General features: G+C 36.5%; 1 protein-coding gene across 2 annotated transcripts in view; it reads left to right on the top strand.

The window, feature by feature from the left end:
* ASCC3 (activating signal cointegrator 1 complex subunit 3) overlaps nt 1–12,871 on the top strand; it is a 280,041-nt gene that overhangs the window by 255,024 nt on the left and 12,146 nt on the right. For both annotated transcript variants that reach the window (XM_062608480.1, XM_062608481.1), the window contains one exon: nt 2,639–2,863. In XM_062608480.1, the coding sequence (XP_062464464.1) occupies nt 2,639–2,863 (225 nt within the window). The remainder of the gene's footprint in view (nt 1–2,638; nt 2,864–12,871) is intronic.

Raw genomic sequence — 12,871 nt, 5'->3', positions numbered from 1 at the left:
CATTGTCTGCAATAGTCCTGATTTAACAGAAGAAAAAGGGAAAGTGAAAAATGAACAGCCTTGCTTTGTGGTTTAACTCTAAAGTTTATATTAAGTTTCTTGACTTCAGAATGAAGATTAATGATTGATATGTAATTTGATCTGTTTCCTCACCCATGGAAGTAAAAATGGTATTCAGACATAGTGTACTAAACTAAAATATATTACATGTTCTGTGGAATAGTTGAAGCTATAGGCTTTGCAGAACAGATTGAGATTCACAATGAAAAGGAATACTAAAATGAAAAAATATTGAGTGAACAGCAGGGCCCATTTGAGGTTATTACAAAGGATGTTTCTTTATTCTGTCTTTTCTTGTGCAACCTGAAAACAGTAGCAGGGGGTTACAAGCACAGTTCATCACAGAGTTGTCAATCACTGTCATTTAACGTTTTGCAGTGGAAGATGTCTTTATTCAAGGACAGCTGGGCAAATCAGAGAAACAGATTTGCAGTTAGTAGTCTGTCCAGCCTACACTAAGCAAACAAGGACAGGGCAGACATACTGGCCTCTCACATAAAAATATAATGGACTCTGCTGACCTCAGTGCCCTCCATTCAGCTTCATTCTCAGTTGTATAAAAGCTTCACTACCCATTCTCAATTTCCTTTAATTACCTACACGATGCAGATAAGAAAATGAACCTCACTTACTTACAGTCAATGATCACAAACAGGAAATTAAGTAGGCAAGTTGTTTAAAATAAGAGGAGTGTTTTGGAGGTAAATAAAACGTGTTGGGGAAGAATTAGGGAAAATGCATTTTCAGGAGTACCAATTGGTCTGGAGTGACTTGGCTGATCCTTCTTCTTTCTGCTACTTTAAACTGCAAAGCAAAACTAAGTAAAAAATCTCCTTGGTAAATATTCTTTAAAATATCTTTGAAGAAGAAGCCAGTTAAATAAAAAGAGTGAAGCAAACATGCAGCCTTCTATAGGGCTTAAAAAGATTGTGACCTTAGGTTCAGAGAATAAATGACCACAGTTTTCACAAGAGATCTAGCAGAGACATCCAGGATTAAGCAGCAGTTGTCTTTAGTCAATCTTCACTTCTAATCTGCAGTCGAGATATAAAATAAATTAATTACATTCTGATTTTCTTTCCAAATCTTAAGTTGTCTAATACTTACTTTTACATGTATATCACAGTTTAGGTGTAGTTTCATTGTGCCATTAAAGAAAATAGAAAATTTTGTACTGTCAGTTTTCAAAGGGGTGAAAACCAGCTATGTAACTGGGTTTTAGGAATTGTCAAAAAAGGTTCTATGCGTTAGGCTATTAATGAGTGGATACGGTACTTTGTAAGTCAATTAGGTAGCTCTGTTAGGTGTTCTAAAATTGCCATTTTCATTACCACACTCTACATTGATTCCTTTTGTGAATATTTCATTAATATGGATTTGCAGGAAGTCTGACTGGCGATTGAAGACTAAAATGCATAATACGAATTTATACTTTAGGAGGAATGTAAAACCCTGACCACTTTAATTTAATGGTCTCTGCTAAGCCCATAGTTTGAAAGACATTGCCCTTTGGGCTACCCAAATTACTTTTTACTTTATGACAAAAGAAATACACTCTCTTAAATTACAGATGGAAAAGATATAACATACTGTAAAACTCTTACTTTACTTGCAAGTTTTATGCTTTAGAAAGATCATTCTCATTCCAAACAACATGTAGGCATACATGCACAAGAGAGTTTTGTGCAGGAAAAAATTACCAATTAAGTCACAGAACTAATTCTTCAGCCTAAATTATAGTTCTTAGGGTGCTACTGCTGAATTTTCTGTCTTTCAGAGACAGTGGATTTGCCTAGCACGAGAATGAACACCTCTGCTCTGACTACTAGGACTGTTCCTCACAGCCCCATGGATGTTGCTACTCATAACTACATTTAAATTAATAATAAATTAATAATTTATTACTTGATTTAAATAATGATAAATTATTTAAATAGCTGTTGGCCTACAGCTCTTTTTGGCAATAGTGAGAAAGCTCTTAGACAGTTTTCATTTTGACATGAATGGTATTAGTCCCACTGTGGAGCACAGAGAATAGTTTTCAGCACCTACTTACAATTTTGTTCTTTGCTCTGATCACTGATCATCTGTTGCTTAGACAATGGCTGTTCATAATATTGAAAGTACATTTTAAAAGAACCTTACCAGAGCAATTTCAAACCCACTGTGTTTTGAGTACAGACAGAAAAGTAGAAACCCTGAAAACTGAAAATGTGAATTATTGACTTTTTTATAGCTAACTTTACAATATTTTTGTGAGCCAATCAGGCAGACGGTCATCTCAAATATTGAGTCCATCCACTGAATGTATTTAATTGCTTTTATTCTCCTCTCATCAGCTATGTGAAAAAAAATTAAGGCCTATAATTGTGTGAATATTTGTGAATATTTTACTACCTATTGTTTTCCCACACACGTGATTTTAACAAATAAGTACACTTTATAACCACTAAAATGCTGCTATTTTAACATTAAAATCAAATCGTATTTAATTAAATGCATATACTTTTAATGTGTCAGTAAGGAATAATTATTCTGAAGTTGATTACAATGGCTAATTTTTTTAATTTTTTTTAAGAATGCTGAGGAGTACACAGATTTGCCAGTGAGACACAATGAAGATCAGATGAACAGTGAACTGGCAAAACATCTTCCAATTGAAGTCAACCCCCATTCATTTGACAGTTCACACACAAAAACACACCTCCTGCTGCAAGCCCACTTCAGTCATGCCATGCTGCCTTGCCCAGATTATGCAACTGATACAAAGACGGTGCTGGACCAAGCAATTAGAATATGTCAGGTATAGTAATGCATTTCAATATTTAACTCTTGCTGGTTTACTATTTATTGTTAGTGTGTCGTAATATTTTGAATATAGCAGATCTGAAGATTTCTTGCAGTCTTGTCAAGAACTGGTACCACACAGTATGATACCTCTTTGTTTAGTGAGGAACTAGATGCCTATAAAGATGCCCGCTTTACAGAACTGCAGGTAAATGAAGTTACGGTAAAAGACTGTGGTACTCTGGTTGGAGGCACCTGTTGCCATAGGGTTTGCCTCTTTCATATGCCAAAGCTTTTTCTCTCTTTATCATGGAACACTGTATGTTAGTCATTCCTGTATGGGTGCCCTCCCTGCAGATTGTTATGCTGACCACCAAGAACCTGTCTCCTACAAGAACTTTTATTTTTATAGCACCCGAAAGTACTGTAGTCACAACCAAGCATGAATAAAGTGTTCTGAAATGTGATTTGGGATAAGACACAGGATTTTTCTCTAGCTTGTGAAATGATACGTCTTCCATTCCCCAATTACCACAGAGTCAAAAAAGCATGCTTTTAAATCCAGATTTTAAACTTGGTCTGGAGGCTTGTGACTTTTACAGTTGTACTGCAGTCACAGCCCACAGAAACTAAACTGACCATGGAGAGTACTGGTAACAAGCGATCACATGCACAGCTGCATGCCTCAAAAGAATTTCTGAGCAGCAGTTGGAGCTTGGAATAGAGTGCTGCCATATATGAAAAGCAGTTACAATTACAGTTACAGGTACAGGTACAGTTACAGTTACAGTTACGGCAGGAAGGATGAGCTCTAGCTGATGCAGAGAACAGCCACACCTGTGATTCCATCAGAAAGGAATAATATTCTGTTAGCAGAACAGGACAAGGACTCACTCACAGGTTCTTGAAGATCAGGTGACCTTCCACAAACTATTATTTTTATCTTCCTCGGTTCAATATGTGTAAAATAGGGACAGTAATTCTTTCTGCCTACAGTTCTTGTTTGCTCAGATATTAGCATCCTCAGTGGTCTACACGTCAACTGTCAGAATGAGGCTTTGATCTTGTTTGAAGCCTGTTTGCAATGTGGTAACTGTAAACATCGTGTCAAGCCTACCAGTTTGTAAAACCACTCTAAGAGAAATTGTTAATCAGTGCCCTAAACAGACAAAATACCACAGGCAGTTCAGTGTTTAGTGATTTGGGTGAGTCTCAACCTTCCACTAGCAAAAATGGCAAGCTTGTAATACTAATATCAAACAAAACAAAGCTATATTTAAGGAAAGTAAGAAGCAAGTAAGACCACAGATATTATTGCTGCACAGTCTTAAACTTGGCAACTAGCAGTGCTTGAGTGCAAATCTACTGTAAGTATTTCAAATCAATAAAATCATGGTGCTGAAATCTTCAGTGTATAAACAGCTACTATTCATAATACTTGGTTATTAACAGAGAACAACATCACTTGCTCTGGTTAGAAAATTCACCTTTGTTTCAAAGAAATCACCTATTTAAGGTTCATTTAAACATTTGTGGAATTAGCGTTTGGGGAGGTAGTTACATATTTGGAAAAAGATGTAAATTAAAGATTCCTTTCAGTAATTATTTTGCTCAATATTCATCATGGTTTGCTAAGAAGTGTATTTTTAACGCTGTTACAGAAGAAACAGTTCCTTTAAACTGGAGTTCAGGATACCATTCCATATTGTGCCTTGGCACTGTGGCCTTCTGTTGACTACTACATAATGTTACATATATAACCATCTTGGGGGAAAAAAAGAAAAAAAAGGATTTCCTCTTTAAAAAAGAAAAAAAAAAACTATGCAAGCATTTTTGTATTTTGAAGCTGGTGCATGGTTTACATCTCTTGGGAGAATATTTGTTCCATCTTATTAGTCACGCTTTCCAAACGGAGGTTAAAGTTCCCAGAATCTAAGCAGTAGACAGGGTTACACTTTCAATACTGGTTGTTACCTTTTTCCTTAGCACTGACCTGCTGATGAACTCTGGGTCAACAGAGGTGGAAAAAAAGATGTTAGTTGTGAGAAAAGGAACTGAACCATGGAAGGACCCATTGATAAAACATATTTGGTAGGTGATGTTCTCTGTGTGTGAACACTCGCTCATGCACCACCAAACATAAAATTCAGCAGTGAGATGGGAATTGGTTTTTGAGTTATGTTGAACTTCTGTTTATTTACTTACAAAGTACTTTAGCTGTTAAGGTTGTAGAGCTAACCTTAAAATTGTGACCTGCGCATAAACTGTTATTTTTGCTGGCGGGCTTGTGAATGATGGACTTTCGGTATAAGCACTGCTTTTCTGTTACAAGAAAGCAAGATCTTTCTAAGAGCTTTTACAAGTGGTTGCATCATGGTATGTACAGCAGGCCTCCATCCCAGGTCCCCTGCAGAGCAGATTTGCCATCAGTAGCAGTGATATGTAAGCAAGCCTTTTTCCATCACAGGCTATTAAACTTACCCACTCTTCTGTGCTCTTTCACCTGAATCAGCCTTCTCTCCCATGGTTCCTTTTACATCCCACCTGTTATGTCCTCCCTCCCATTCCTCCAACATCTGGGCCTTTCTCATTTCTAGTGGCTTTAGGCTGAATAGTGTTAATGATCAGACAGTTAATATCTTCAGAGAGATAAATGTAGCTGATGGATTTCAGGTAAGATTCCACTCTCTTCTAATTAAAAAAAAAAAGTATGCAACCACTCCTAAATTTATTTTCCTGAGATATCTTAGAAGTTTTAGTTTTATGTTAGAATTCTCTTCATTGATACTCTTGATGAAAGATAGATGTCATAAGCATTTTACAGAATTTAAGGAGTCATGGTGCTGACTCAGTAGAGGAATGTAACTGTTAACATACAAAATGGGAGAAGTATATTCTGTTACAGTTTTCATATAGTTAGCATTTGTTAGTTATAGATGGAGTTCATTACAGCAATGTAAATTTAGTGTCTATAGTATCTATACACCCAGGATGAAATACAGAAGTCTTTCCCTCTTGCTGCAGAAATATAGGAAATAGCAAGCAGTATGTAACCTCCTGGAAGGTGAATGCCCATCTCCTCCCACACCCATCTCTAGTATCTGGCCACTGAGGCATTGACTAGGCCAAAGGAATCTCCCTGCTCTACATTGAAAGGCTCAAGTCAAAAGCTGACAAGTTTGTTATCAGTGACAGGCTCTCACAGATAAAGCACAGAAGGTTCCCATGGCTCAAAAAATCTGCCATGACCTCCTGTGTGACCTTGGCCAAGTCATTTATTTTTTATTTGCCTCTGTTACCCTCAATACAATTACAGTGGACTGCATATTCTCTTCAAGCCTAGCACTCTATCTCCATTGTTTTTTACTGAGAGACGATAGAGGTATCAGTAAGATGGTGCTTCTTTACTTCTTGCAGAAGAATATCAAAGAATAAAAATTCTAATTAAATGATTTGTCTAATAATTTTTAGACTATAAGAATTATTGTGAAGACAATACCCCACTTTTTTTCCTATCTCTGATTTAAGAATGTGAATTAGACTAATCTCTTTTTTACTTCTTTTGTCAAGCCTTATATTTTGTGACTGTGTATTCAGCAGGCAGTTCTTACTCTGCTGTTCTAAGACCATCGCCTATATTTGCATTAATTGAAATGGATAATTGAAGCAGTAATACTGTCAGTCTCAGATTCAGCAGGGCAGTCTCTTCTCGGAAATAATGTGACAGTTGCTGGCTTTGCATTAGGATTGGCCACAAGCCTCCACTTGTAGTATAATCGTTGAAAAAATATTTTAATATTGCCAGGAGCAGGACTGCCATGGAGCTCAGCCTTAACCTTGGCGAAGTGTTTACCTATGGATGTGTTAAACGCCTCTCAATAGGGTAGCTGTGCACTGAGAGAAGATGGACATGAAGCCAGATTCCAAACTGCAGAATAAAGACTAGTTTGCAGAGGAAGCATGCGCATCCCTGAAATGAGGAAGCCTTGTAACGCTGTCACTGATGGCCTGCCTTTCCCCATCATGTTACTCCTCCGGAGAATCTAATTTTGACAGGAAAGAATAAACTCTATGGGTTAAGCACTGCATTTCCTTAGCTGCACAATAATGTGTGTAACACCATGTTACCCGTTCTAAAACAGCTGAAGTGAATTAGTTGTTTCTGGTCATTTAAATTGCAGGTTTTGCTACAGTTTTGCTTCTGAGAATCGTCTTTGTGGTACACGTTCAGAGTCATCAAATACTACACAAAAACATGCTAACCAATCCAGCTGTCTTTTAAGAGCTAGCTTCTGTACGAAATGCTCGTTCTACTAAACTGCAGACTTTTGTGACTGATGGTGGGAGCTGTAGCTACTGCTCCTCACACAAAAGGTACTGTCTGGCCATATCGGCACAGCTACAAACAGCACAGGTGCTCAAGCTGCAGTTCCAGGACTAAAAGAACAAGAATGTCCCTCAGCTCTGGACTTTGCACCCTTCCTAAGCCTCATCAGTTCATAACAGCCACTAAAACTACCGACCTGGGAGCCGTGTCACTTGGATTGTTTTCCTGCCGTGAGGAAATGGAGAAGTTCTTAAAGGTCCTAAGTGTGTTTTAAGCTCACATGTTGCCTATTGTTAGTCCAGGAGTGCTGCTCACTTGCTGCAAAGTGGTGGGAGTTACAAGAAGGGCCTCTTCTACAGTTGTGTGCGTAAGATTTGTCCAGAAGTGCCCCAGGGCAAGAGATAATTGCTTTGTTTTAGAGGTGCATCAGTAACTATAAATAAATGGGCAACTTTGCTGAAGGAAGGGAAGAGAATCAAATTAACTTGAGAATGCGGCAGATTATTCAGAAACAAGTGAAGAGCAGAGGCCATATCTCTTGAGCTACTACACACATTCTTTGTGTATGTGATAATATTCCAGTGATAGCACCATGTTTGCAATTTGACTTAAATATTGGCTGCTTTCATGGTTGGATGGCTGTTATTCCACAGGAGGGTGGAAATAATAGAATAATCAAAAAACTTGTAACACAGATACTGGAAATTAATGCTCATTTTTAGATACTAAGCAACAATGGAGAGCTTTGTTGGGAAAGTACCTGGACAACTTGGGGTGCAACTACTTGTTTCCAGCTTGTGGTTTATAGGTATATATGGGGGAGAAGGGGTAGTCACCTTTGTGGCAGTGGTGGTGGGGTCTTTGGTTGCTGTGGATAATTGGTGAACTGGTATATGGAAGCATCTTGGTGGCAGTTTAATGGTGAGTTGATGCTCCTTATATATAATCCTTCCCCCACCCATGGCGAAACTTTTCCCAGCTGGGGCTGGAGGAAATGAGTAATGCTTAACCCATTTGTGTGATCAATTCACTTAAGCAGCTACTGTGAAATGTTAATCACAACTTTAATTTGTACTGCATTAGCATTTTGATTAACTTGTAGGCTTGCTAGCACACTTGAAGCACTTTTACTCATAGTTACAGCTCGGAAATGACTTTTTGATTAATTAAGTTTGTTAGACAGCAGCTGAGCTTCCTGAATGCTAACCTTATGGGGCTAAAAGTTCAGGAGAAAGTTACTGGGAATAACTGTTGCTGTTGAAAAGGATTATTGTAAATGCACTCAAAAATTTTTTATTATTGACAAAATATTACATTACTGCTTTGAAACTGACTTTAAACTCTAAAGAGGGCAGATTTATTATGAGAAATATGCTGTATATTTTTCATGAGTTTGGTAGATTTTTGTAAGATTTGGAACAAATGCCATCTTGAAGACTAACATCCTCAGTTAGGATACTGATTTCTTGCCAAGAGATTTTTATCAAAAACATTGTATTTACAGTTCACTAACACAGTAGAGAATATCAATTTTTCAGTTAATAATTTGAAAATAAATTGGATATTGGGACTCAGCAAGTTCTGAACGTGTTGGGTTGTGCCCTACCAAGTTTACATTGTTGGCATCACATGCCATAGCTGTTCTTACCTCTGTAATACTATCAAAAAAAAAAAAAATAAGAACCCAAGGGTTGCACTCCATTAAATGCAGACAGTAAGTGATTTGTCCTTTCCCTGGTTCTGATCATACTAATAATGTTACTATGGAGGCTAAAGAATGAACACAGGGATAGACAGGAATCTTGCAAAGCAGCTAGGAAGGTCATAATTTGCATACATCAGTGAGACCTTTATGATGATGGGAGAATGAGGAATCAGTCTCTCATAGGGGGTAGCAGAGCATATGGAAAAGGGAGCTGAAAATGCTTGTAAAAAAAGTGAAGGGAAGGGAGACACAGAGGGCAGTATAAAAGGAGTGCCTTCTAAATAGGCTTAATTACATCTTACTATATCTCTTGATAAAGTGCAAGGGGGGGTGGGGGGGAGTGTGCTCTGGAGGCTGAAATGATACCCCTGTATAAGTCTGATTTAATTGATTCTTTCCCATCAATTAAAAATTCAATTCAAAGGATCAGTGCAAAAAGATCAATCAAAAAAAAGGATTCCTCCCCTCCCCAAGTTAATACATTTCTAAAATGTGATTTTGGTCTAGATCTCTGCAGTGCAAAGGATCTGTAGATACCTGGTTTACTGATACATAACATACAAAAGACAGGGACCTTAAAACCTTCTGTAAGACTTCTTCAACTGAATTCTAGCTTTTCAAGTAAGTTGTTTCTGGGGTAAGTGAAGCATCGTAATCATGATTTATATAAAAACATGAAGCCTCTAGTACATGGTATGCTTTAACATCTGGAAAAATATTTTGCTTATATTAGTGTGATCTCAAGTCACGTGGATCATAATATTACATATTGGAAGGCTTCCTACTTTTGAAGCATGTGCAAAAAAGATTTATTATTGTGAATTCATAGTTTTCAGCAAAAGTAATACACTTTTGCATATTATTATCTATAAATATTTGTCATATAAACTCTGTAGTCCTAAACACCTGTAATTAGGCACCATTCAAAGGATTTTAATGAATCTGTGGATTTAAAGTCATATTTCTAACTGAAGTCTAGTCCTAGACAGCAGAACTTACACTAATATGAAGCGAAGACACAAGTGGGGGTATTTTGATTATTTGATGTTGGAATACTGTACACAATAAATTCAGGTACAAAAATAAGTAACTATTTTTCTAAATAAACCTAAATATTTAAACTGTTTAAATAATTGTAAATAACTATTTTTGTTAAAAAAACTAACTGGCGTTAACTGCTCTTTGATATAACTGTGCAGTAATATTTGAAGCATTTTAGTCTTACACCATTTATTTCTGTTTCACTAAGGTGAATGTCATTTCACATGGAAGGCTGATCATTAGTGTGCCAACCTTCAACTTCATAAAGGTGCTCAAGAAAGTGCCATAGTCTGTGAAGCACTAATAAAAAGGATAAAATTAATCTTTTAAGAATGGATACATTTGAGCCGTGTAAATCACCCTGAGTACTCCTGAAGTTTCAGTCCCCATCCACCAAGTCATTACCACCAATGACATCACTGCAGGCAGTCGACCTTTAGCTGAGTAATCACAGAATTGACAGTTGCAATGACATTTCTTAGATTACCTTAAGTCTCCTTAGCTACCCTCTGCATTCAGAGCAGTTATCATTGTTCATTGAACTCATTGCCACTTTCCTTAAATAACATTTAGCCACAAAATATTGACATTTATATTTACAATGTTTACATTTATATTTACAGTATTTAATTAGAAGTACTTAGTATAACCAGAGTTATATTACAGGTGACTTCAAACAGAACAAATTACTCCAAGTAGTATAGCAGTTTCTGTTAATAAGATGCAGGCTGTTTCATTTTAACACTCCAGTAACTTATTTTAAAGAAAAAAAAACATTTTAAGTCATTTGAGTGGATCAGAAATTCTGCTAGTTGTTGACTCTCTGTTCCCCTGTTTAACCAGCCATACAAGAGTGATCCAGAATATTTGGCTTTCAAATGAAGGATGTGAAAGTAATACCAAAAACTGTTAAAACTAATCAGAATATTTCAGTTGCCAGACAAATTTCCTAAATGGGAAGTGGGGGTGGGAGAGTGCGGTAGATATGTTCATTATGGAGTAGTTTAGTATCTGTTATTTTGAGCACATATTCAGAGTGCTTAAAAACAACAGAGAAAAGCAATGTTTTACTATCAGTGTGTGTTGCTATCGATGAGTTTGCCACACTCACCTCTCCTATGTGCTGCCTTTGTCTTTGCTTCCCCTCAAGCTAGGGAATTATAAGCCATAATTTAAATTCCAAGCATCAGTAGTAATTTTGGCTAAAAAGAGACACTTTTAAATCTCAGCTTCATGTTGGACCAGAAAGGTACAATTTGATCAGTTTAACTAATTCAGTACTGAAGGATAACCAACTACTGCTCCTGAAAATATGATGAAAACCTGATAATAGGCACTGAGGGTTTCATATTATTGCACAGAATAATATGAAATGGAATGAAGAAAGGAATAGCAAGACTTTGATCCAAACATTTTGACATTCACTTCTGAATACCAACAATATTTAATTTTTTGCCATACCTGACAGTTACTGAGCATCAGCATTTTGTCCTACCCCTGCCATGGTTTATAGCTTGTTGGTTACCCATGTTGGTACAAGACAAGCTATTTTTGATAGCAACAGACAAAATGTTAAAGGACGTGTCACTAATTGGTATTATTAATTTGTTGTTGTCCAAGTATGACACTTGAAAGGCTTTTAAAAGCTAATGCCTGATTCTTTCATTAAAACCCACCTCAGTATAGGCCTCTGCTTTTATTCTGCTAAGTGCATGAAGAGGCCCGTATAAGATGATGGAAAACATAATTTTCATTGTAAGAAGCAGTACTTCCTTTGACTCCATCTATTTATCCCATCTTTTCTACTTTAGTTTAAAAAGTGGTGGGCTTAGGACTTTTTGGTTCGTTTGGTTTTTTTTTGTGGGTTCTTGTTTTACTTATCAATTTACAAAAAAAAATTGTATTTTTTTTCTGTAAGTAAAAGCATCTTTAGAATTTGTTGGTTTACTTGTTGCACTCACTGCCCTCTTATTTTTTTTCTGTGATGAAATTATCTTGTGTTGGCATGAAATTCTGAGGCGAGAAAGGCAGATAACCAATTAGTGCCATTTCTCAGTTAAGAATAATATTCTTAATCAGTTTCAATCTTACAGCTATAAGATATTTAGAAACTACTTACTTCTTTGCCAAGCAGGAGTTAAAGTTAAGAAGCCACAAATTTCTACAAAATTATTCTGGTTTGTACTTAAAAGCAACAGCAACAGACCAAACAAGTAGCAGCTGGATAAGCTAGAGAAACTAAATGTTATTCATTGGATATTGTAAATTTTAAATACTTCTTTTTTTCCTTTGTCTCTTATATATTTTTTTTCATGTAGTTCCTACATTTTCTATAGCTAATTTTGAGACTGGGGAATTGCTCAATTTGTTACCTTGAGTATTTATAGAAATTTCAATAACCATTTGAGTATCAAGCATCTGTGTTTTACACTTAGAGGAAAATTAAAGTGCAGGTTTCCAAGGCAGCAGATGAAACAAGCCAACTTTACCATTGTTCTGACTTTTTCACAATGTCATGTCTTGGATTTCACATCCAGATAGAGATGCTGTGAATAAATTCTATGGGTGAAGAAGCAGAAAATAAGGAGGAAAAGAGGATTTGCTATGTGGATTCATTATAACAATGTGGAACATAGTATCTCACACACACAGGCTTTCCTTACTCCCTACGGGATATCTATCTGTAGGCCTCTATCAATTTCCAGGAGATTTTCTATGTGAAAGGATCCTCCAGTTAATTTCAGTGTATAGCTTGTTTTAGATTTATCTTTCTCTTACGTCTTCTCTCTTCCTTTCCCCTTTTCAAACCTCTGTTTAAAAGGGTGGGGGTAGGGGAATAGATTTAAAAAAAAAAAAAAAAGAAAAAAGAAAGTAAACAATGAAAACAGTGTTACGTGTGTATCCTCACAAGCATTTTATGAAAATACCACTGCTTCATGCTGACTAAAACC

The sequence above is a fragment of the Pezoporus occidentalis genome, unplaced genomic scaffold (assembly GCF_034315485.1).
Source record: "Pezoporus occidentalis ecotype Australia unplaced genomic scaffold, CSIRO_AGI_Poc_V1 ctg13, whole genome shotgun sequence".
In the NCBI taxonomy this organism is placed as follows: Eukaryota; Metazoa; Chordata; class Aves; order Psittaciformes; family Psittacidae; genus Pezoporus; species Pezoporus occidentalis.
Note: the sequence above shows the minus strand (reverse complement) of the source record. Positions and strands in the feature narration are given on the sequence as shown.